The 27183-nt window shown below is 38.4% G+C and overlaps 1 protein-coding gene across 2 annotated transcripts in view; it reads left to right on the top strand.

Annotated features, from left to right (window-relative positions):
* Nucleotides 1-23795, top strand: part of ZFPM2 (zinc finger protein, FOG family member 2) — a 305189-nt gene extending 281394 nt beyond the window's left edge. For both annotated transcript variants that reach the window (XM_015618940.1, XM_015618941.1), the window contains 3 exons: nt 12875-13081; nt 17002-17226; nt 20318-23795. In XM_015618940.1, the coding sequence (XP_015474426.1) occupies nt 12875-13081; nt 17002-17226; nt 20318-22806 (2921 nt within the window). In that variant the 3' untranslated portion in view covers nt 22807-23795. The remainder of the gene's footprint in view (nt 1-12874; nt 13082-17001; nt 17227-20317) is intronic.
* Nucleotides 23796-27183: the final 3388 nt, after the last annotated feature.

The raw sequence follows: 27183 nt of genomic DNA on the forward strand, positions 1-27183 counted from the left end.
AGGAGGCCGGGCCGTGAGGGGCGCGGGGCCTTGTGCGGCGTGAGGGGAAGCGGCGGCCGCGCGGCGCCACAGCGACACCTGCGGGCCGCGGCGGACACCAGCGGCTCGCTAGGACATCCGCACTGCTCCGTCCCTTTTCCATTAAAAATAAAATAATAGTAACGGTAAACGAGTCTTCCTAAAACTGTGACTCTTCTGACTTAGAGCTTAGCTCAGCATTATCATGCTAAGGATGTCAGCTGACCAAGTTACTTAACGTTTGTGAATCTTCACTGTGAGCGTAGCGAGGCGTTGGCGCGTGTTGTGGATGCCCCATCCCTGGGAGCGCTCAAGGCCAGGCTGGATGGGACTGAGCACTCTGGTCTGTGGCAGGGGGATTGGAACTAGATGATCTTTAAGGTCCCTTCCAACCCAAGCTATTCTATGATGAAATAATTTATAGATGAATTTGATCCACAGAGGTTTAAAAGGTGGTTTTCATCACTGTTTTATTTTCAAAGAAAATTTTTCTTTACAAATTAAAAAAAAAAAAAATTAATTCGCATACCCACTGTTTTTCACTTTTCCCTGTGTTTCACCCCATTTGGGTTCTGTTCCAGTACTGTGGATAGAAACTGAGGTATGAAGTCCTGGTTCAGCCAGCATATTCACAAGTGCATGTATTTATATACTCATAAAATTACCTTAGTTTATAAGCATAATTGTCTTGAGTGTCTTAATTATCTTAACAACAAAGTCCATAGGTCCCAATCAAACACAAAGGTGGTTTGATTTCTTTTTTGCAGTTCTAGGGAGTGGGGTCAGTAACACAGGGTCGGACAAAGGCCCTGCGAGGTAGGCAAAGATTATCAGTGAGGGGAATGGGAATGGGACTGCTTCTGTGAGAATGGGTGACGGGACTGTCCTTTCGTTCCTTGCATTTCAATGCAATTAGCAGGAGGAACCTTCCTCTTTTGCTTTTAGATGCCAAACTTCCTCCCAGTGATAACATGTTTTTCATATACATAAAAAGCCTCACTTTAGCTAAATAGATCGTTCTGGTCTGAATCTGGAACGTCAGTGAGAAATCGAGTTGCATTTAAAACATCCATGCATTTTGTGCAGTTATTTCTGAAGAAGTAAGCTGATCGTCAATCTGTGGTCACAGCCTTGCATTCAGACCAGTGGGTGGCTGAGAGTGCAGATTGCAGAAATATTTGGTCAAGTGCATTGCACTAAATCATAGTGCTATTCTCTGTTAAATTCAATTTTTCATGCAGACACATCTCGAGGGGCTGCCATTCTCTGCATGGTATCAGTTCTGTTTTCTACCTCTCATACTTGAATATTTTAGACATTTTACAAAGTGATTCTTCCTTTGGGATGTATCCGCTTTAGAGCATCTCAATTTGTTAATTTTGAACTTTGTCTAAACACTACCACCTTTCTCAGGACTAAGGCTGTCAGTAGTTAGAAAATAAAAGCATGTAAATTCACTTAATTTTCAGACATCCTCTCAACAAGATAGGCAAAATGCTCTTAAGGGTGACCTGTAGAAGTCCAGGGAGCCTGCAGAATGCCTCAGACCCTGGCAGACTCCCCCTAGGGAGCCAGTATGCTTTAACTGACTTCCCATTGAAGCAGCTCTAAGAACTGAATACATAAGAAAGAAAGGTAATGAAAACTGACAAGTTGAAAAGAAATTGAGAGTTTAATCTGTAAAGTTGTGCTTGAGGGGGCTTCCATCATGATATTCCTATGGAGTAGCAAAAAGAGAAAAAAATTAGGAAACTGCAGAGTATGATGAATTTACATAATTTTTTCTTGCACCAGGCGGTATTTATTAATTTCTTTTCTGCCACTTTGCTGCACCTCTTTGCCTCTCAAAAAGAGAAAATGAAGTATACAAAACCTGGCAATCATAATGAATGTGTGAAATGCTCACAGATTATTTATAAGTATGCAAGTTATGTAGTTGTTGGAGATTCTCTCCCTTCTGCTCCTGCTTGGTGATGAAGAATGGTATTTTAATAGGCAGATGGTAAAGACAATTACAGTTTGGGGCTCAGCTGGGAGTTACATCAGTTTATTGCAAATTATTAGTTGATAAATGCTTTTGTTTACAAGCAAAGTCTTAAGCAGCTTTGTAATCAGTTTATCAGCTGCAAACTGAATTTTGACAGCTTGCTTTTGGGTATACAGTCACTCTTTTCCTGGCCATTTAGAAATCATGCTGACCAAGCAGGCACAATGGTAGCTCCTATGCCCCTGTATGATGCTCAGTAAACTGGCATTTTTTATTAAACCTGTTTTGGAAGAAATCATCAAGTGCAGAATACTCCTCAATTGTTTAATCTGTATTAGTGTGTATAGCCAGAATCTTAACAATTTGCTCATTCGTGTTTTTTTTAAGTTCCATTGCAACCAGAAGTAGCTCAGTCTTTGCTTCCTGCTGTTAAGTTTCTTACTAGGTGAACTAACTAACTGGGACACTGGTGATGGCTTACAATACTTGTTTGCCTTGGACACTGTCTGTAGCTTGGAAGGTGGAAATGCTTTTGATCACTGAGAATTTTCAGTCAATTTTCTTCTAGCTTGTACTTTAAAAGACAGAACTATAATACCTGGGATTTAACTCCTTTTGAGGAAATCTGGGGTATTGGTATAGGGTTTTGTGTGTGGGTAATTATGAGTTTTTTTAATGAGGTAGTTTTTAAATAAAGAAGACTGGTTGGATGCTTGTTATAGCTTCTATGGTATTTACATTTTAGAACATACTAAACATGCACATCTACTTTTATTTGGTTGTTTGTTTAGTAAGAGAGACACTGATTTATCAGAGAGTCTTGTTTCCACTGCAGCCAGTGTAAAACTTTCTAATGGCTTAAGTGGGAGCAAGACTTTTTGGAATCAGGAGGTGCCACTTTTCTTCCATGGTTGTTACAGCTGAGTTGAACTAACTCCTGAACTTCAACCTGTGAGCTGAACGTTAACACGGGTAAAGGTCCAAGATAACTCACGATAATAGCAACTGTTTTCTCTGGGTTACAGTGCACATAACTAAATGCTCCAGCTTCTGTTCATTATAAAAGCTGGCTTTTGTTTCTCACAGAGCCATAAGCCTTTTCTGGAGCATGGCCCCTGTATTGAATAAGCAGGCAGGTCTCATAACCAATATTTTTTTACTTTGATTTTACCATTCTAAAACTTCCCTATTTCTCTTTATATTTATTGTGTTGCTTTCCTTTACAAATACAACCTATCTCTACAGCTCCTTCTGTATAATCCTTCCTTCCGCTCAGGTGCCTTCGCCATTCACTCTGCATTTGCCCAGGGGCAAGAAATGAGCCCTACACTAGCAGGTGCAAGACAGTAGACAATCCATTGATAAGAGGCAGTGTACTCCGCTTTTCCTGTAAGAAAGAGGTGCCATTAAAGCATATCTATTGTCTCATTTAATCACCTCCTTTTTTCATACACTCCAGCCTCACAAAATAACTCTGAAAAGACAATCCACAGGCATGATTGTGTTTGTAAGGCTGCAAAAAGGTCACCTTACAGCTGTGCTGTTACGGAATTGCAAGGATTGTAGGAATGTGTGTATCCAAAGCCCTGCTTCAGAGTACTTGGTTTCAGTGGTGCATTTTCTCTTTCTGTGAAACCTGGTGCATCCACAAAAGCTGGGGGGAGCGGTGGGCGTCATTTGGGAATGTCTCCTGGGAAGCTCTATGGAGAGTGCCCATTCAATGGTCCTGTAAAAAGTAAAAATGAAGATGAGTGTGCTCTGACAGTAAGTTCTAGCTCCTTTGCAGTGGTGGTGCGAATGCAATGTGGGCAATGTCAGCAAGGGTTTATCGGGTTTTTTCAAGCTGTTTATCATTTTCTTTCTGAAGGCTTACTAAATTCTAAAGTAACACTCAAGTGAGACCTAATTCAAATGTAAAAAAAGATGTAGCACTCAATTCAAAACAGCAGAATTTACAAAGAAAAGTGGGGGGAAGGAAGAAATTGCTAAACTTGGGAAAGAATTCCTTCGACTTCCTTGTTTGAGTTTATGCTGAATTAAGGAAATAGAACAGGTTTAGCATTTGTGGCAGGCTTTAATTTCAACCTCTGAGCAGCAGACTTAACTTCTTGTGATGTGGGAGGATATTACAGTTTTCAGCTTCATTTCGTAAGTATTGCCATTTGTGCCAAACATTTAATAGTTTTATGCTGTGGACTGTCGTCCACCAGGAGCTGATATCACCTAAGACTTTTTAGAGCCATCTAATAGAAAGATATGTATTCATTCTGATTAGCCCAGGATTTGAACGAGGGTCCCAGAAGAGATATATAAGCCTCTTAAATGCATAGAACTTCTAAGGATATGGGTTTAACTGTCTCCCCCTGTGGTAAATAAGCTGTGACAGCTCTATCAGGGGGGAAAATGGCAAATAAAATTACCACATTATTTTCCTGTGAATATTTTCGGAGCACTAATCTATTTTGCCTCTTTACCTATTAGAACTCTGTTGAGTGTTATGTGCAGACATTTAATTGGAGGAAACACATAAAGATCCTCAAACTAACAAAATGCAGGTATACAACAGTGTTAAAAACAAGAGGTCAAAATCTGTTCTTGCACTCCTCACTCTTCAGAAACACTGTGCTGTTATTTGCGGTTCAGCTGAGGAAGGTTTTTGCAGTGTGAATTTGAGAGCTGCTGCCATAAGATGGTGATATTAGCAATAGTTGTGCTGCAGCAAGGGAAAGACTGACCCCTGACACTCACACTGAGATGCCAGGTTTAGGAGTTTTCTCCCCTAGGACTGGCGAGTTCCTTTCATATTTTTCTTTACCTCTTTATCAGCTATATAATGCCTGACAATTTTAACCATAAAATCATCTATTCAGATGAATACACTGTCAGCTGTCAGCATATGACTAAGCTGGAGTCAGACCCAAAGATCAGGTTGACTCACATGAAGGAGCAACAGCTATATTCCTAAGGAGTATTTTCTTCTGTGTTTCTGGTCAGAGAGCTTATATCTCTAAATACAGGGTTTTAATTGGACTAGAGCCATTAAGCTAAGTATTTTTCTGTTGTATTGCTTCTGGAAAATATCACTGCAGTTGCTTCATTTTTCCTTTTGTTCAGTGAGCTAAAAATTAGGGCTCCATATTCTATGCTGAACCCAAAAGTAATAGTAAAAGTGGCAACAGAACTGGTTTGTCCAATATATTGTTCTAATTTTATACAGTATAATAGATTTTCCATTTTTTGCAGGCTTATATTATGCAGTGGATAGTTAAAATTAAAGGTCAAATATCTTTTGGCAATCGCCCTTGATCAGTAAACAAGGAAAAATTATAGAAGAAGCTAGGAAATCATCTCATTAATGTAGCACTAAAGCTGTTTTTGGTGAGAGTTCGAGTAGTCTGAATTTGCTGGGGTGATTTTTGAGAGACTTCACAGAGAAACGACTGGAGCCCCAACATTAACGTGTGTTAATTGCAAAAATGCTGTGCAAAGTACATATTTTGTGTACGCATGTGAAAAATGCTAAGAATTATTTAGCAACTGGAAAGGCTGTTCACAAAATGCCTTTGATTTATTGCTGTATATACCACAGATCCGTATCACATATTCCTACATTATTTTATTCAAAAACTTGTATGAACCATGAGTTGGCATGTTGTAGAATACTGAAAAGGCATTAATCAACCCAAATAAACAAGTACATAGATCTATCTAACAACTATGAAGTAGTTAATAATTTTTTAGCAATTTTATTACAGAAAAGAGGTCTAAAAGAGTAGTGCTTAATTATCTGGACTCCTCTGTGCTGGGCTGTCTTTTGATTGTATTAATGAAGCAGCTGGCCCATTGTTTCTCTTTAATTCCTCTATTGTTTTAAGAATATGTCACAGCTCTTTATTCTTTTATCAGGTGCTGTGCAGGAGGATTCACACAATAACTCATATTCCTACTGTATTTGCCAATGCACAAAGAAACCTCCAAAGCATTTTTCAAAGAAGGGGCACACATAATTTATAAGTTCCGTTCCTTGTACCACTCTACTGTCAAAAATTTCAACAGTATTGGATTTGAATGAATTATAATTTTTTATTAAACAATGTGCCCACATATAGATATATGTACTTTGTTCATGTCAAAAATTAGAGATCTGCCCAGTAACTTGTGCTGTACTTGAAATGGCTGAGTCGTCACAACCCCATGGATGAGAAGCAGAAGGAACCCAAATATGAAGATCCTGTCCTATTGTGATGTGCAAATTTTTCCTAAATGTTTAACCTGTGGAACAAAGGAGGGAAGAAAATAAATTAACTCCAACCCACATTACCATTACTAAAAAGCACAATTTTTTGCAAGTTGTAATGTTTTATTGGGAGAGGAAGTTTTAATTCAGTTGATGGTGCCTGGAAGTTGCTAAGAGCAACAGTCTGTTGTTTAAATAAATTCTGATAGTCTTTTGACCCTTCTAGCAGAAAGATGTGTGTACAGGAAATGGGCTATTATGTTGTTGCAGCAATGCAATCAAGTCCAGTAAGCTCAAATTTTACTACACAAAAGTAATACTTTGGAATTAACTGGCACTGAAATCTGCTTTTTATAGAAATTGCCATTGATTTCCTAAACTTCTGTGGAAGGTATATGGCATTTCTGGGTCAAAAAAACAAACCTCAGATAGTTTAGCAAGGAAAATCAACTGGTACTAAAGACAGGGAAACTGGAATTTGCTTTTGAATATATGTTTATATGTCATTATGCTCCTCAAGCTGTGAAATACCTATACTCACTGGAAATGCTGGTTTGAGCTACTTGCTTTCTTAAGGTACTTTTCCTGAAAAGCAACAATATGAATCAAGAGGCTTAATGGTTCCATCCATTTTGTCACTCTTCTTCCCAGTGGAGTTAGGTGACTCTGACCTTATATATAATATCTTTTCAAACTGTATTCCAGAAATTCCAAATTATCATTCCTTAAGGTCTGCAAAACATAAGTGGGAGGAAAAAAAACCAAAAAAGCAGCAGCCCACCCTCACCAGGCTCACTGTGCAGGGTTCTGTGTTTCCCTGGAAGTGGTATAGGGTTCTAGGGTTCTGAGGATGAAAATGAGTGAACAGCCATTTAGTCAAATTTTCAGAGCAAATTCCTTATTATTCCTTATCCTTGTAGAGGTCCCTTTGTTTAAAAATTATTTCAAATGTAGAAGAAAAAAAGGAATGGCTGTTAAAACAAAAAAAAAAAACCAACCTTTTTCTTTTCAGGTGTCTGTCCTACATAAAATAAAGTTTTGAATTAGCATACATGTCTATCACCATATTGCTCCTTATTCTGAACTCAGAAGATAGTGTATTATTGCATCTAAGTATGATTTAATTGTTTCAATTTACTATATATTTTTTATACTAAGTGTGATTCCATATCTTGATGAGTCCAGATGTAGTTACGCTTCTGGTTTACAGCATCCCATTGCTTGCATTTTATTATTTTTACAAAGCAAATGTCTATCAATCATGGAGATAAATTAGAAAAAATTGTGCAAACATGACACATCGCTATGATTTTTTCAGCATGCTATGTAATTATTAACCTGATTTTTTGCCATTGAGGGAAGCCGTGAATTACAGATAGCATGGATGAAGTTAAATGCTTTTATATTAGATACATTTTCCTATACAGTTTTCTATAGGTATGGCCATACAATATAATTGAAGCTTTGTCAGCCCTGTAGCCTAGCAACAGATAATACTGTTAGGTTACTGAATTGCTCCTGGTTGACAAGTAGGGAGTATTTTTGTGTTTATCATGTTTGCTAATGATGGGATCCTTTCCAAAAGGCTTGTCTTAATCTTAATTAGAGTTTATCAGCAGAGGTCTGCATGACATTGTGCAGACACTGATTTCATAAATAATAAAAAGTGCAAGTGAAAAATTTGGCAGGAGAAGAAGATATTTAAGACCACTGATTCTTGTAAGAGCACCATGAATTTCCAAAATGTAATCAAGTTTGAACTGTGACTCTATTCTTTATTATCGAAACTTGCAGTACACTCCACTGCAGTTTTGACAGCAATTATGAGTATGATTTATAAGCTTCCTGTTAGGAACCAGATCTGTTTGCACAAGAATCTTGATCATAAACATTACAAAGAACAGTAAGTCCACAGTTTTTCAGGGACGTCAGGACCTTACTGTTTCATTTTCATAGAAAGTTTTTGGTTTGGTTTGGGTTTTTTTGTTTTCATTTAAGGGTGTTGGTGGTTTTTTTCAAGAAGCAGAAACATTTGCAGTGAAAGATGAAGACAGAGAACACTGAAATAATCTTCCCATTTGGTGGACATTCTGAAGGTATCAGATAACTGCTTCAGTGCCTTATGTCTTTTGGTAAAGAATTCATGTCAATGCAAGTGGAGTGTAATATTTTTGCTCTAGTTTGCACATAATATTCTTTAGCTTTCCTGTCTTTTGATGATTAAACAAATGAGCACTTTTAATTCATTGAGTTCTGAACAAGAAAAAGAGTTCAAATAAATACACAATGTTTACAGACATTTTTATTCTTTTCTTCTGCTTGACATGTGGGTGTTATATATCACATAAATTTGTTTGATTTAACTGTAGATATAAAACAATACATCACATGCTCAAGAAGCTTGTTTTCAATTTTACATAATCATAATTACCCTTTTTGAGAAAGCAGCTTTCCAATGTTACAAAGCCTTCTGCTGATCTAAAACCTTCCTTTTTCTGCACTGGCACAAGAGTAAGACTTTTATTACTGTACCACGGAAAACCACGGTCAGTGTAAGTGGTTGTGATGGTGATGAAATAAAGAGGATGCAGGAAACTTCCAGTGCATCCTCTACAGGAGACACACAGGCTTTTCCTTGTTATTGTCTCTGATGGGCAGTATGATTTGTTCTAAGATAACAACACCAGGTGGGAATTGCCCTAAGATAAGAACACCGGGTGGGAATTGCAGGAGGAACTGTCTGGACTCCTCGCATAATGAATGCATTCCAGAGGTGGGGGAGCTGTGGTGTAATTGACTTTAGTACACATCGTCCTGAAACAGGGTATAAAATACTGCTGGAGACTGGGCCATCTGGGCAAACTGGGCTCCCAAGGTTGCAAGCAGCTTCCGTATGGGTTCCTGGGGTCCTTCTCCCGGCCCTGGCAGGAAAGGCTGCCGGGTACATCCAGCCCGAAGATAGGGAGAACTCAGTTTAGAATGGGTGAGTAAAAGCGCTAAGATCCGGCCGCATACGGAGATAAAATCCTATCGTAGCAAAAGGGATGCTTTTTGTTTTACATTCTGTAAGCCAAATACTGTAAACCTGTATGTTTCAAGATGAAGCTGTTTGTAGTATAATCCTTTAGACTTGCTTGTATTATATACTGCATTGACAGTATTTAAATATTGTGTGAGCAATAATTGATTGTTGATGACAATCGTCATTCACATAATCAGTGTCATCTTCTGCCTGACTAAGAATCTTCTCTCTGCTATGGCAGAATGGGTGACCAATGTATTCATTGTGGACAAGAAGAAGCCCAAAATCACTAGTCTACCGTTGCTTTCTGACCCAATTATATAACCATGACTATTTTAGAGGCACTGTCAGTCACCCTGTTAAATCATCTGTTCATCCTTTCTCTTCCTCAGACGCCTGTGTAATCTTAGGAGACTAAGAGACCTGGCCTGGTAAAGTTTTGTAGAACAATTTCACCCCCATAAGCTATTTCTGACAAGAGGAACAGCTGGTTAAAAAAAATGTAGCCAGCATAATGAGAACTTCATCTCATATAAATAATAGTCCTTCACGTTTCTTTATGAAATCTTCATGCCTTTGCAAATATTTTGTGTAAACATCTTCCTGTCTCCTAATGACCACTGGCACTTGGCTATGGCTTCCATATTATCCCTTTGAAAACCTGTTGTTAACACTGCTCTGTGATTAATGAAAAGCTGTGCTCCTGAGAGACTGCTGTATATATGTCAGTTGTGTCTTAGCCTGTTTAAATGTTTGTGGGAAGTTTTTTCCTGATTTTTAGCTGCCACCTGTAAAGAGGCCCTTATCCCTGCCAGAGGTGTCTAGACAGCGCAGTAATTCATATGATAGCCACAATTGGAACTTCCTATTAAATTTGAAAGCCTCTGTCGGGTTCTCTGCACTTGACAGTACTTTTTCTGTCACTCTTGACTGTCTTGTGCTCTTTGCTTGACTGTGCAGGAGAAGGCTCAAGAAGACTTCTCTTCCACAGTCTGTGCATGAAGGGGTCAGCATGTTTGCATTCACTGCATTAAGGGGAAAAGGAGGTCTTTTGCACCTTTCAAAACAGCAGCTCTTGCCTCACTCTGTGCAGGCAAGCATAGAAGGGGACAAGTGGGGACTGTGCCGTGTCCTGTCCCAGGAGGTGACGCTGCAGAAGTGCTGAGGTGCATTTCCAGTAGCTGGAAGAAGGCATCTTTTGGTAGTTCATCTGGGGATTTCACTTAACGCAATATCATGTTGTGATGTGGATGTGTATGTCATGATTACTTAAATGCCTCATTTTCTATAGACCAGGATGAGAGAAAACAAAATAGCAATGTCCTTCTTGGATCTGAATCCTGCTGAGCTGAAGGTTTGCATTCATATGCGGGAATGGATTTAACTTCCCTAGTTCTAATTTTCTTTATTAAGCCAAACTAGAAACTGTTGTGCTTCCAAAGTTGTCACACATCCCAGCAGGCTGTGCCTGCCGTAGGTGTGACAGTTTGCAGGAGCTGGGTGGAGCAGGCAGCCGGAGTCTCTGCTCTCTTCAGCTGTCCGAGTTTAATCTGCTGCTGGACAGGAGTCAACGCCCTGAGGAGCTCCAACACCAGGAGCCTGACTCAGCCTTTTAGCTGATCCAGACTGATTGCAGCTGGAGACCCAGCAATCACTTTTTTTTCCTCCCCCAAGGGTACACACAGCACATCTTGCTGGGATGAAGTCTCGGTTGGTTGTTCTGCAGTGACTCATTAAGAGATCCAGTGAATAATAAAGTCTAGAAAGAGCTCTTATTCTGTATTAAAATATACTAAAACATGTCGGTTGATTATTACACCTTCTGTATATAAATAAGATAGAAGTGCACGTTAATAATGGAAATTAACTGTGTGATGTTTGCAGCAGAAGTACCCGATTTCAGGTTCTTAAATTGCACTGTGTGTTCCATTTTCATCTACAAGACTAGTTAAGTATACTTTAAGAATTTTGCCTGTTTCTCTCTGGAAGAGGTTTTTATCCCAGTTTAGCTTTGAAGACTTCTGTATATTTACTAGTTATATTAGGCAATATGTCAGATTGTGCTTTTCAGATTTTTGAATTCCTGCTCAGGCGCTAGAATTCTGCATTTGTAGAAATTTTTGGTACTATCTTCGCTTTTCATTTTCTTATTCTCTAGAGGAAATTACTCAGGTTTGCACAATTTAATGTTATAATCTCAGAGACTAGTAAACCTTGATATGCTTTTGTCCCTTCACAGTAAATTGTTTATAAACTTTGTAGCACCTTCAACTGCTGTATTACTGAAGGGTGAACACAAAGACACTTTTCTGTTTTGAAACTTGTACACCACTTTGAGGTCTGGAAGCTTAGCGTATTTTGCCACTGAAATACACTGTCACTGATGCTGTTTTGTTTGCTCATCTTTGAAAGCTAATAGACTGGTTTAATTAATTGTCCAAGATTTCTCTAAAACAATGTCCTAATTCTTCCATTTAGCTGTGGCATATCATACACTGTTGTTATCTCCTCTACCAGATTTTTGCAACAAGTTGTTTTAAAACTATAATCTCGTTGAAGGGAAAAAAATGAAGTGCAGTTGAAAAGGCAGTTATGCCGAAAGATAAACACAGCAATATTACTTATCAAAACGAGTACAGTTTTTGCTTGCCTAATGAATGCAACATATAGCTTTCTCTATATATACAAAACCTGAGGAAAAAAAAAAAAGCTTTATAACATATAAAGTATGCAACATTATTTCAGGCATAACTGTATTGGATATGTATCTAGGCCTGAGAGTGTAGATAACACAATATAAGTGCTTTGCCTGTCTAAACATGTTAAATAAATGAGCATTCACTATCGCATTCAAATACATTAGTAGATGTACTCGCATAGTTAATTTTCTTTTTAATGCACTGCACGTGACATTTGCAGCACAGAGCTATAGTGTATCTTACTGTTTGATGAAAGTTCTTCCACTTTCCCCCCCCTTTCCCCCTTTTAAACAAACCTTTATTTGAATAAGCCTTTATGAAACAGATCTTTGGCATATCTTCTTTTCAGGAAGTTCAGTCAGTGTAAGCAGAGATAAAGCAGTCATGTTACGAAGAATATTACATAAGGGAAGATTTTTTAGAGAAAGAGGGTGACAAACATAAGGGAGGGGAAGAACGCCCTTAAGAGGAAATCTGATTTCTTTCTTGCAGCTGTTTGGTTTTATTGAGCTGTGATTTGCTATTCAAAATAAAATAAACTTGGAGTTAAGAAAAAATTTACAGGAACTTCGGTGAAAATAATAATGAGAGAAGTGCTGCATAAGTTATTTTAACCTATATCTTGATTTTAATAGTGCTGTCTTTTTAGGAGGAAATACAAAAAATTAAAACGATTATTCATGCTTCAAATAGTTAGGAAAACTATCCCCAAATCATTTTTCTTATACATGAAAATTCCTATGTTGGTAGAAGGAAGACAGTAAAAGTAAAAACTGTATGCCTCTTTACTATAAGAGGTAAATAATCCATCGAAATTTTAAAAAATAAGAAGTGTGAAGATAGCACTGATGTTTTAAATTCTGGAATTTGATATTGTCAATTAAATCTTTCTGCTTATATGTTTCCTGCAGGAGGGCAGCTTTGGTGTACCACGACCAAGGCCATCTCAGAGGGTGACGAGCTGGTTGCCTTTGTTGTGGATTTTGACTCAAGGCTGCAAGCTGCCAGTCAGATGACTCTCACAGAAGGCATGTACCCCGCCCGCCTGCTGGACTCCATACAGCTGCTCCCGCAGCAAGCTGCAATGGCATCTATTTTGCCTACAGCTATTGTGAACAGTAAGTGAGGAATTCTGTTCTCTGCCGAATTTTTAAAACAGCAGTACTTTAAGGCACATGTGAAGAGCTAATGCAGTAATGGTGAATTCATGACCACAGAAACCACACCACAGCTCAAAGCCTGCTTTTGTTTCCCCCATCATCTCAGAGATAAAACAAGCAGGAAGAGGAGTCTGGCGAGAGCCTCACCCAGAGTACCTGACCTGCCCTCGTGTGGAGGTTCTGTGATCTGTTCCCAAAGGCAATAGGTTTAGAAACTGTTATAAAAGTAGATGAGATAGGTCAGATAGCTCTCCAAGTCTAGCCTCTGCTGCTCAAGTAAGCTTGTTGCTTACTGCTGCTGTTTCTGGTAATAATTCATGATACTCAGAAAAAGAAAAGAAACACATCCTTTTCAGTGATTGTTTAAAAATGCAGTGGAAACCATGATTTGTAGCAGCTCTCATTTATTGCAGCATCTTCACTCAGTGTGGTTAACCAAGAATGTTTTTACATCTTCTGGTTATCAGTGGGCTCTGTCATGGACAAAATGGAGCACGCATTCAAGTGCTGCCCTTAGAGAGGAGGGACATGAGTTGTCCTGAACTGGGACAATTCAGCTCAAATTAAATTTTATATCTTTTACTTTTGCTTATTACTGCTGTTTACCTTTATACACCCCTAGTTCCTCATCCTCCTTTCTAAGTACGTTTCAAATATATTGGCCATTACCATGATCCTTTCCAGTCATCACTTAGATTACATATTCTTAGCTCTCAGCACTTTGCAAGTCCATTTAGACCCCATGGAGGAGCACTTCCTTGCCTTTCCTATGGTTTCCAAGTATTACAATTAGTTATAATGAAGTACTGAACATAATATTTCAGGTGTACATTCACATGCAAGCACATGATCTGCCACTCAGACTCACACCTAATAACACTGAGTCTTGAGCAGTCACAACATCTTCAAGTTCTTTACACAGGACTAGTTAAAATATCCCTAGTAACATACTTCATTCCACATTTTCCTTTCAGTTTCTATTTTCGTTTTAATTTCTTATTTTCTGGTAAAGAATTTTGATAGCTACATATTTATTGTTAGCCTGTTTTAAAAGAAAAACTTTCAAATGTCCATATTATCCAAGTCTTCCAAGAGTGAGTTGGAGTAGCCTCATGCCCTTTAGCTAAGCACATTCATTTCTACCGACCAGTGGGGCAGCTGTGAGCTGACATACCTGCTCATAGAACCAGCAATTAGGATTGCACAGGACCTTTCCACAATAAGGTGTCAGAAGCACCTAAAGTGCCATGAAGTTACCACCATTAGGAGAGGTCTGTGTTTATAGCCAACAGCTGAAAGGGAGCTGCTACAGTGGGTTACCTTGTCTGAAGGTCACAGCTTATTTCAGCTAAGATTCTTGTGTACATCTATGAGGCCAACTCTGGGCTTTGGCAAAGTAGTCAGATTTCTACAAGATCGCGTTTCTGGAAACATCTTTTCTGTCAGCACTGACTTTTGCAGAGCCCTGGAAAGCCACACTGAATGTTGTTAAGAGGAGTCTTTAAGTTTATGGTGCATCAGCTTTTGCTGTACACATTTAGCAGCAACTCAGAGTAACTTTTGTGTTCTTGACTCCAGGAAGATGCTAAAATAGCAAATCTTACTGCTCAGAGCTTTCCATATCAGTCCCGACTCTGCCTCTGATCATAAAGGGGCTATTTTCACGTTCCATTGTTGAGTTGGTAAAATTCAGTTTCTTCATTAAACTCTTGAACTAGAAGTCATGCAACAAGCTGAATGAAGCTCTAGATTTGTAATGAGCCATCTCTTAAGCATTCTTTTTCTATATATCTGAAAAAAAAAATCGATTTTGTAGGTTGTTTGGGGGATTTTTTTTAATGTTTCCTAATGTTTGCTAGCTGGAAAAAGAAAATTAGAATATCACCTTTGGCTCATTCAGCTTGAGGTTGAATGTTTCATTATATGAAGTTATCCATTGAAATAAATTGCAATATTTTGGTTTTAAGTGATTAAAACATTAGCTTCAAGTAGCCTCTATCTGTTTTGCATCTCTTTAGAATAGTAATAGTTTCAGATCCCATCCCTATATATTGTTCTCCCTGAAATTCCATCCATTCACCATGCAAAACTTCTCAAATACATTTCCTCTGCTTGGCACATAATCGGAGTCACATATTCACCGTGCGTAACTGCGGCTACAGACTGTCCAGGCCATCTAACCCATAGGAAATAAAGATGGCTGAAAGTCAAATTCATTAAGATAATCAGGAAGTTCAATTCTGTGATGGAATGCAGTCAAATGAATTTAAATAGGACATGTTGCCGATATCAGAATTTCCTATTAGTAATTTTGGACTTTCTTTTCTGTGGAAACATCAATAGTTCAACTTTTTTAAGCCATTTGAGGCCAAAACCAAATGTTGAAATGTCACCTTTATAGCAAAGTGAACATTTCAAATGATGCAACCTGTATCAGTAATGTTTTAATAGTGGTGTATGTTGGAATACTAACTGCTCTATTAAATGCTTATGTCTGAAATCCATGCACAATTATTCAGTGGCAAAGGGAAAAATAGAAATTGGTAGTGATATAAATATTTTTTTGCAAATTCATGAGCAGAAAAATAGACAAGCATTAGCATTGCAATCAGAGAAGCAAACTAAGCAATGTAAATTTTGGCTGCATTTGTAAATATTTAGCAAATAAAAGACTCATCCATGTCAATGGGTTGGAGTCTTCAACTTTGTTCACCCAAAGGAATTGAAACAGAGCAGTTGTCCTATACACATCAATATTCGAAATTAAACATAAATTGTCATGAATGATAATGAATTACATCATCAGCTACACATGCCATGTTTTCAGAGCAGACAGCCATTCTTCAAAACTAAGTTAATTACAGTCTCTAGCAGCTCTTTGCATTCTGAAGTCGGGGGGAGATTTAATGTTGATCAAGATGTGTTTTGATGTTGACTGCAATTACCTGATCCTGAGGTCGGCTGTCACAGTCTGGAGTTAATCATAATTTTATCCTCTCTTAATCTCTAAAACAGTAGAGTGGTCTCCAGGTCAGACGCAGAGGATGGTCCTATGCCTATGATAATTCCTGAAATGTATGCACAAGTGTTCATTGACTTAAGCCAAAGGTATAGAAAGAGATGTTCTCATGATATAGAAATAGAAACAAGTTCCAGTTCTCAAGTGTAAATCCTGACATAGTTTAGTTTTCTAGTGTAGATGTACCCCAAAAGATCAGAGATTTCTTCTTGTTCTTAGTGATAGCATGGAAGGTTCACCTTTCAGAAATATCAAATAGTTCTTTTGTCTTTCTGAGATGTATTCACAAGAGGTACTGTGTAGGTGTCCTTGACAGGGTATTAATACACAAATATCTGCCTACTTCATGTAAGTATACCATATGCATCATTACTCTTTACATTAGTAATGTAGCCTCTAATGCACACTGAAAATACACATCCTTCAGAATGATCTGCAGTTAGCACTCAAAAATTCCAGGGCCCAAAGCTGGAAAGTCTTCTGCACACAGGAAAAAAATTGAAAGATGTCACCTAACGAGTACTGATGTATTGGAAATACAGCATAATTCCTGAATTAGTATTGCTTGTTCCAAACAAACATTTAATTTAATTTAATTTTTAAAAATAATTATGTGCCAAAAGCTTCTGGCAGTTTTCTTTGTGCAACTTTTTCTTAAAAATAGCCTTTTGAAAGAAACAACTGTTTTACATGTTAGTCTCTCATCTGCAAGTTGCATTTTAATAAACCCATTTCTCTGGTTTCAATGTTTTATTAAATAAGTATTTTTTTAATGGGGAAGGGAATTAATCTAGCTGTGTTATTTGGTTGGCACCAAGTTAACTGTGGCTAACCTGCACCTGCTTATACTTGCTTGTAGAGGACATATTCCCTTGCAAATCCTGTGGCATTTGGTACCGAAGTGAGCGGAACCTGCAGGCCCATCTCATGTATTACTGCAGTGGGAGGCAAAGAGAGGGGCCACAGCTGTCAGAGGAGAGTGAGGACAGTGCTCAGCAGATATCCAGTGTCTGCCCCTTTCCACAGTGTACCAAAAGCTTTTCAAATGCAAGAGCTCTGGAAATGCACCTAAATTCTCACAGTGGTAAGTATCACGTATTTTTGTGTATCATCTTCTAGATATAACTTCTTGAAGAATTATTCACTATAGGAATTCGGTAGATCAATGTCTTGCCAAATATATGCAAGCTTTGCATGTAGATAATACCAGAATGTCAACAGTTTCTGACCTGTGTTCTACACCAAGTACCTCTCCCAGGTAACCTCTGTCATTTGTCCTATCTACTAATCCTCATTTGAATGTTGTCTCTCTCTTAATGTGTGTATACTCACATGCAGGCAGCATTTCTTTATTGGTGAAGCTATGATCAGGAATCCAGACACAATCAATTACTGCAGGATTCCAGCTACCAAACGTACACACAACCACAGAACATGTCCTTCTGAAGTGCCCTAGAGAAGGCTTCTTGGGCAGAAAGCTTTAAGATTCATGGTCCAAAACTCTCTGCTTTTACCAGGACACTTGTTTCACAAAAAACTTCTTGTTTGCTAGAAATATTCTTTTCCCTTTTTATAAATATCAAATGGGGATAGTATTTTAGAATCACAAAAACAAAGAATCATAGGTTTGTCTAGGTAGGAAAAGACCTTTGAAATCATCAAGTCCACTGCTAAACCATGTCCCTAGGCACATCAGCATGGTGTAGACAACCAATTTTGAATTGAATTAGGGCTGGAAACACAAGTTAAGAGTTTGCAGGACATTTTGCATTGGAGTTTTCAGTAGAAGAGAACACCTACAAATAAGAAAGACTGTAGTGTCAATGTGTGGTGTGGTTGCTGTCTGGTGTACTGAGCTGCTTTTGAGAAAGAAGCAAGGGCTCTGCAGATGTCCCTGATCCTCCTGTTAAATGAATGGAGTCTAAAGGACATATATGGGTGCTTTAGTCACTGAAGAAAACCTTATTTGGCTGCAGTGTAAAAACTCTTGAGGCATGTGTAGTCTACTCTGGATTTGGTGAAGTGAAAATGTTCCTCTGATACTTGGATAGCAATTGCAAATCTAAAAGGCAACATACTGCCTTGGAGGAGTTTGGTACCTCCCAGGAAAGGACTAGAAGAGTGCTGAGTGAAAACTTCTTTATGTAGACAACACAGAAAACTCTTAGCCATTCATTTAGAGGTCAGATATTTTTGTGCTTCAAGATCTTATCAAGCTATTGCCATTTTCTGTTTGTTGCCTACAAAATATTTCACTGTTCAGTAAACCAGCAGAACCGTAAGCTACAACTGCTTCAATAAGATCAGGTGAAGGCAGCCCAGTGTGTCTTACAGCCTGGTAATTATAACCAGATACTCTGGGAAGATTATAGATTAATTTCTCCCCATGCAGAGGAAAACTGAAATTCTAACCATTGTGCAAAAGATTTGCTTCAATTATTTGCATTTATTGACACACCATTGGCTTAGGTGTTGAGGGTTTTGAGCCATGAGCTGTGAGTCACCATGTCTGCATGTAATCTAGAGATGTGTGTTCCTTGAAAGACAAAGTTCTGAGATTGTGGTGAATTTCCAGTAAGAATCTTTGGTTATTTCTTACAAGAGAGGTCTTCTTTTTAGTCACAAACCAGTCTATTCAATCATTCTTGCTATTTTTCCTATCCTGTCAGTCTCTATTTTTCTATACAGATTATCACAAGTTATAACACCTGCAGTAGGAATGAAACATTCCTTTCCCAAATGTCTTATAATCTTTGGAAGCCCTGTGTTCAGCTGCTGTTACTGTTCCCACTGGAGGCTCTAGCAGACCTACACCACTGAAAAGCAGAGCCCTGACTGAAATGCAAAGTCCCATAGAGACTGCTGTCACTGTACCCCATGATGGAGAAGCATGCAAAGCACCATCTCATGTCAGTGGTGGAGCTAAAGCCTCATGTGGCCTCCTGGGTAAAGAGAGCCTGATGGGAAGCAAGTGCTGTGCATCTCCTTGGCTCCCTTTTGGCCTCTGAGGCCAAGAGCAGGTCAAATTTCAAATGCCATTCACAGCTTTGGGGGGGGGTCACTGATGCTGGGGAAGAAGGGAGGACCTCCAGGTACAACAGTGTGACTACCCACAGAGTGAACTACAGTATTCTTACTATTTTGTATTGTCCAACTACCTACTTCACTACTAACCACCTACCACCTACTACTAACCACTAACCAACTACCGCACACCTACTTCACCTGACTGAGGTGTGGTATATGTGTATATGTGTAGGCAGAACAAATACTTGTTTTAAATTCTGAATAACGTCCCTATCAATATTTTTGCAGTTTTTATTGTCTAAAAGGTAACTAGAATCCATGTTGTTGCAATGGAGAAACTTGGTCTTATCTCTTTTTAAAGCATTTTCAATTTCAAAATGCCATGAAAAATGGAGTTTTTTGTTTAATCGGTGATTGTAAGATGTCTTTGAATGTACTGTTCTTGATAAAGTAGTAGTGATTTCATGAGGAAAAGGTGTCATATTATAGCAGTTGTTGCCAATGGCCATTATATGAGACAGATAAAATGTCAGTGAAGCTATGTCTTACTGCTCCTCCTCCCTTCACAAGGGACACAGCTCATCAGTCCTTTCTGATGAGGACAGATCTGTAACCTCTTCCCAAACTACAGCCAACCCATGCAAGCAAAGAGCTGAGCATCAGTAAGACTCAAAATGCTACTTCTTTTTTGTCTGTGGCTTTCAGGCATGCTGAGGGCTGTACCTCAAGTTATATCATAACCTTGAACTTCCTGACCTTGTTGTGCTTTCTGTGCATTGAAAATTTCGAGTGACTGTGTATGGGGAACATTATGTGTCCCTTCAGTTGTAACTGCAGTTTCTGAGACCTTTTCATTTAGAATAAGTCCAGTCTATTTTTATCCTTTCCCTTGTTCCTTCTCTCCCTGCAGCTCTGATGAATGCATGCAAATACTAGGGCTCTCCAAAGCAGTGCAAAAGTCTGTGAATAACATAGCAGTTTCAGGAAAAACAATTCAAGTACTTTTAGGGTGACTAATACTATCTCATTAGAGGAACATTAGTCATTCTTGCTGTATTTGTACCTTCTGTGCAGCTGATTTCCCAGTGTTCTTCATGAGGGGCAAAATGGTCACTTTATTTTTTGTATTTTGCTTGTCTTTTCTGTAGGAGTGAAAATGGAAGAATTTCTCCCACCCGGTGCTAGTCTGAAATGCACAGTTTGTACTTACACCGCAGACTCAGTGATTAACTTTCATCAGCACCTGTTCTCGCATCTTACTCAAGCTGCCTTTAGATGCAATCACTGCCATTTTGGCTTCCAAACTCAGAGGGAGCTACTGCAGCACCAAGAGTTACATGTCTCTGGCAACAAAATTCAGAGAGAAAGTGACATTGAACACTCTCCAAGTGGAAATGAAGAAGGTTTACAGCCAGCAACGGACCTGTTGAGCAGAAATGACGTTCCCCAGAGCCAAAAGACCATGCAGACTAAAGATGCAAGTTCTGATACAGAGCTTGATAAATGTGAAAAAAAGGCTCCACATTTCCTTCCAAACCAGAGGCCAGAAACCCAGCCTGCCACAAATAAGCAGAGTTTTTCATATACCAAAATAAAATCTGAACCATCCAGTCCAAGGCTTGCTTCATCGCCAGTTCAGCCTAGTATTGGTCCTTCTTTCCCGATGGGACCTTTTCTTTCCCAGTTTGCTTTTCCCCAAGATATCACTGTGGTTCCTCAGGCTTCAGAGATATTAGCCAAAATGTCAGAACTGGTCCATCGAAGGCTGAGGCATGGAAGTAGCAATTATCCACCTGTAATTTACAGTCCTTTGATGCCTAAAGGGGCTACATGTTTTGAATGCAACATAACATTCAATAATTTGGACAACTATTTGGTACACAAAAAGCATTACTGCAGCAGCCGATGGCAGCAGATGGCAAAGTCACCAGATTTTTCCAGTGTTCCAGAAAAAATTCCTGAAGCTGTAAGTCCCAGTAATGGTCAAAGCTCTATAAACATCCTGAATCCAGCTCCTCACACATCAGATCCAGAAAATCAACTTCTGCAGACATCTTGCTTAAACTCCTCCAATGTTTTAGATTTGATTGGGCCAAACAATAAAAGTCATGAAAAAGACTTTACTGCACAGCCTAAGAAGCTGTCAGCTGCAAGCAACGGTGATGAGAAGATAAATGGAAAACCTGATGTGAAGAATCCCAACACTCCCTTAGTAGAGGGGGAGAGTGACCCTAACAAGACCACGTGTGAAGCTTGTAATATTACTTTCAGCAGACATGAGACCTACATGGTCCACAAGCAGTATTACTGTGCCACTCGCCACGATCCCCCGCTGAAGAGGTCCGCTTCCAACAAAGTGCCTGCCATGCAGAGAACAATGCGTACTCGGAAGCGAAGGAAGATGTATGAGATGTGCTTACCAGAGCAAGAGCAGAGGCCTCCACTAGTTCAACAGCGATTTCTAGAAGTTGCTAATCTTGGCAATCCTTGTACATCAACTCAAGAGTCAACAGAGGGCCTTGGAGAATGTTACCACCCACGATGTGATATCTTTCCGGGAATAGTCTCGAAGCATCTGGAAACGTCACTGTCTATTAACAAGTGTGTTCCTGTTTCAAAGTGTGATACTGCCCACTCCACCGTGTCTTGCTTGGAGATGGATGTGCCAATAGATCTCAGTAAAAAATGCTTACCCCCATCGGAGAGGACATCCACTTCTCCCAAAAGGCTGCTGGATTACCATGAGTGCACCGTATGCAAGATCAGTTTTAACAAGGTAGAGAACTACCTGGCTCACAAGCAGAATTTTTGTCCTGTCACTGCTCATCAGCGTAGTGACCTGGGACAACTTGACAGTAAGGTGTTTCAAAACCCAGAAAGTGAAAGAAACAGCCCAGATGTCAGTTATGAGAGAAGCATAATCAAATGTGAGAAAAACGGAAACTCGAAACAGTCCTCTCCTAATGGAAACTTATTTTCCACACACTTAGCAACACTTCAAGGACTGAAAGTCTTTAGTGAAGCTGCCCAGCTTATTGCTACAAAAGAAGAAAACAAACATTTATTTCTTCCACAATGCCTTTACCCTGGAGCAATAAAGAAAGCTAAAGGAGCAGATCAGCTTTCTCCATATTATGGAATAAAGCCAAGTGATTACATTTCTGGTTCTCTCGTCATTCATAATACTGATTTAGATCAAAGCACAAATACAGAAAGTGAATCTCCTAAAGGCCAGGCGCCTTCGAATGGATGTGCTGTGCAGAAGAAAGAATCTCTTCCACTACTGCCGAAAAACCGAGGCATGGTAATAGTTAATGGGGGACTAAAACAGGAGGAAAGGCCTGCTGCTAACCCACAGCAAGAGAACATTTCCCAGAACCCTCCACATGAAGATGGGCACAAGTCTCCTTCTTGGATCTCTGAGAATCCCTTAGCTACAAATGAAAATGTCTCTCCAGCAATTCCTACAGCAGAGGAACAGTTGTCTAGTATAGCTAAAGGTGTGAATGGCTCTACCCAGGCTCCAACCAGTGGAAAGTATTGCCGACTGTGTGACATCCAGTTCAACAATCTCTCAAACTTTATAACTCATAAGAAGTTTTATTGCTCTTCACATGCAGCAGAACATGTTAAATGAAATAATTGGTCACCTTTGGTACATGTGTTTAGCATATTGTTCCATACAGTTTAAAGAAAGCTGTTTGAATTACATCTGGACAATCAGGAGATTTCACTATTGCCGAGTTGAAGACTTAAAGGTGTAATTTCATTACAGTCCATTAGTAAAGTGTATTATTGGTGCCATTTTCAAAAATATTAATTTATTTTACCAGCAGTATTCATAGCTGTAGTTATGTTATTTTTTATTTAAAAACTTTATATTAAAGTCATTTGTAATGTTATTGTATAGTTATTGTGTAGCACATATGGTTTGCACTGTATAGTAGATTTTAAAGAAAATAGTCGCAAACAATACAGAAAAGCATTTTAGAAATAGCTTCAAAAGCACTTGTGTATCCTGATTTTTTTTCTTATATGCTGTTGCAGATATATGTATATGCTAAAATATAACTTGCAAAGAAGTTTCAACTATGCTGTAAAGTTCGCCTTAAAATTTCAATTTTTTTGAACAATTGGGCTCAGTTTGCACTTTATATTTTAGCACATACAGTACCTTAGTCATTAGGCTTTGCATTTGTATGTAGCAGTATGTTTCTGTCCACTTTCTTAATCTGAAACGTACGTTAAATGAAGATGGCATTTTCTTTCTTGTATAGTACTTGTATTTTCTTTCGCTGATGCATCTCTGTCTCAATTTTTAAACCTTTGCTGTTAAATGCAATACTTTATAAAGAATGAACAAAATTACTGGAAGCAGTATTGTAAGAAATGAGGTCATATCAATCAGTTTTATCTTTTGAAAGGCACAGTCTAAAACAAAACCCTAAACTCAATGCTGCAATTATGAATCTAATTCATATATAAGATATATTTAAATATAAGAGTAGCAATACTGCAACTGGTGATCAAAAAGATAATGTTCTACTTCTGATAGAAATAATTTCTCAACAAATGTTGTTACTATGCATGTATATGGATGGAATAAAATTCCAGATAATTGGAGAAGTTTGGCAGTAATTTCTTTAATTTTTTTTAATTTTGTTTTTCAAGGTAGATTTAGAGCTCACAAACTGTGCAGAAGCTCTTAGGAATGAGCCAACATTGCCTTCTCTTCAGTGGAAGCAAAGTGTTCAAAGAGACAATGAGTACAGAGGATGCCTCCATTTCCAGGGAGTCCCCACTGACAAGTCACTAGTGCAACTGGGTCTAAGACTGCCTGGTGAACCAAAACTTTAAATCTGAGGGTCTGAAACCAGGAAGGCTGTTCTCTTTACTAGTGCCAAGGAACACATACTTCCCTGGCAGTATCTCCATATGTCAAAATCAGTGGAACAATCTCCTTCCTAATACCTCTTGTATGATTTTTCATGTGTTCAGTGTTCCTATATAAGAAACAAGATCATTCACTTAAGAGAACAGCAGTTTGGTCCACTAACTCAGTATCGAAATATTAGGCAATAATTTATGTTATATTAAAATCTGAACTAATGCACAATTAGTACCCTTCACTTGCAATTGTTTGGTCTCCTGTACACCATTTTCATTAAAAAAACCTGAGCTTATAAAAATGACCTATTGATGCACTTTCATCCTACAAATTTGAGAGCAAAACCATGATCTGAATAGTTACATAAACAGTTGTATTTTAATTCCTGTATCAGCCAAAGAAACAACTCAGAACAAGCTACATAAAAGGACGGTATTTCAGTGGCCACTTGTACTCTAGCATAAGAGCATACAATGCCACTACCTTTCAGCAACCCCATTTCTGTGTAGTTTGGACTGAAACTGTTCTTTTTTTATTATTATTTTTAAGTGTAGCTACATGTAACCCAGTAGTGAAAATAATAAACTTCAAAACTATAGTTAACAATTGTGTTGGTTAGCCGGGGTTTAAATACAGGTCAAGATTGCTTAAAATTGTACTAATTCTCACTTGCAACAAAGATAGCAGATGTATACATTCATTTCAGTAGGCCCAAAGTTGGTCCTATAGCAACACACCAATACAACACACTAATAGATAATAACACTTGAGAAGGAGAAAAAGCATTACAATCACAGGGATAATAAAACAGGCAAAATGTTCATGATTATCAATTAAACGTTTATAAGGAAATACACCAGGATATCTAAGACTTTACGATATCTGAAATAGATAGTGAATTTTGGTGGTTTTGGTGGCAAACATTATTTTGAAGATTATCTATCTTGCAATACTGTGTTAAAGAACTCGGTGATTACATCTGGATTGAAATAACCTAATTCTGAAAGATCCTCATGCCTAGATGAAAACTTTTTAGGTGAAGCTGGTCACAGGGCCATAGGTTGTGTAATTTACAATTGCAGAGCTCTAGGGGTGTGTTTAGACAGTGAGAAAGTAAAGGAAAATATCAGGGTTAAAGCAAATACCTAGTTGAGAATTGATGCTGAAAAAGGAAAGCCTTATCACAAATGGTTTCTGATCCAGAAATGCTGAGGGTTCCTGATATATTCCAGAAGTAAATTAAAGCCTTCCATGCTTCATTATATTCTTCCCACTGGCTAGTCCAATTTCTTTCACACAACAGAATAATTCTGCTAACGTTTTCTCTTTATAAATCACCTATTTGGTTGACTGCTTCCATTTTTACAAGCTCAAAATAAGCACAACCTGTTCATTTGTGGGTACAGAGTTACTCAATTGTAAACACATTTCATATATTTTAGTCCCTTCACAGGAACAACTGGCAACTCTGACACTACTAAACCCCTAAGTTATTCCATCACACTCTGTGAAAGTAAAACTGTACACAAGCTATGTGGGTAGCAGGTACAAACATTTTAAATTTTTAGTACATTTTTAAAAACAGAAGGCATTTAAAAAAAAAACAACTGCTCACAGAGCTGGGTTCAGGAACCATATTTTTCCATAATTTTATAGGCTGTTTTCAATTGTTTTAATTCTTTATTGCACTCATTTTTAAATTTGCCCATGTGAAATGAGAACATAAACAAACAGCCAGAAATCTCTCTCCTGTCTCTTAAACCAGCTTGCACAATACTGGCCTAATCCCATCTTGGGGCTTAAATCACATCTCCATTTAAGTCATAACTATTGTTTACAGAAATAAACTATTCAAATCTGTTTTCTGACCAAGGGCTTATTTGTGTTCTCTTCAGATTACATCTACATGTTTGTCCAAATTGATAAACTGCCTATTGCTAAAAAGTTCTTTTAGGTTTCTGTAGGGTTATTAATTTTTTATCAAATCACCTGTGCAAAACGAGTCCATTCTTAGTTAGTCTTTGACACCTGGAATTCAGCAGGAAGCAGAGCACCTCAATTAAATGGTTTGGATTCCTTAATCCTTGTCAGCTGGTGTCAGTAAATAAATCTTTGGGGCTATGGGGTGAACAGCTCAGCAAAAGGCATTATAATATTTCCTGGGTTTCTGTTAAAAAAAATAGAATTGCTGCACATGAAGACTTAATAATTAGAAGAGCTGGTTCCTGCCTAGCTCCCTGTGTACTGATTGCCTGGCAGGTTATACATTCAACTTTTGTGCTTTTTATGAAAGATTTCCATATTCACAAAACATCCCATCCACAGGCAGTGCTCAGAACTAATTTGGCCACATCCCTGTCTACCTTATTTGTTTGTTTTTACACCAAAATTCAGACTCTGAAAGGCAGTTGTGACTCCTCATTCATACAACATTCATACCACAATCTTCACAGTTTTCACAGAGCAATGATGATTTTTTTTCTTTGTAAAAGAAAACAGTAAGGCATATTGCTACAAGCTGATGTCTACTTGTCTTGAGATAATTGTAATAATGTTAGGATTCTGATGACATCTTCTCATTATTACAAATGATCATAAAACTACATCACAGATATCTACTGTGGATCCACACTCCTAACTTTCTGAGTCACTCATTTCTACTAGGTAACTATTGACTATGTTCACTGTCTACACTGTCTGCAAGAATGTAGAACTCATATCCTAAACATAATGGAGAGTATGAATAAGATGATTTCTCCATTATACCATAAACACTGCACCAATGGCAAGTGGAGAAGGAAAAAAAATATAAAAAACCTGATGTAGAAATTAAAAAAAATAAATCAATTCCAGCTCCACTATCAAGATGATGTGTAGGTGGGCTAATTCACTTTGCTGAATATACATACATAAGCTGTGAACCAGAAGCCACTGTGAAACAGTGGAACTGAGATGGAGCTCTGAGCAGCCTGGAAAACCTGACTTACAGAAAATTCCATGGTGAGTATAATGGAAATAGGTGGTGTGGGATAATCTTATTGAAGGGCAAAGAAGATAAAGAAAAAGGGAAGTGGCACTTTGTTAATGCCAAGAGTGTAGTATGGTGCACTGAAGGCCACAGAAGGC

This window comes from Parus major, chromosome 2 (genome assembly GCF_001522545.3).
Source record: "Parus major isolate Abel chromosome 2, Parus_major1.1, whole genome shotgun sequence".
NCBI lineage: Eukaryota > Metazoa > Chordata > Aves > Passeriformes > Paridae > Parus > Parus major.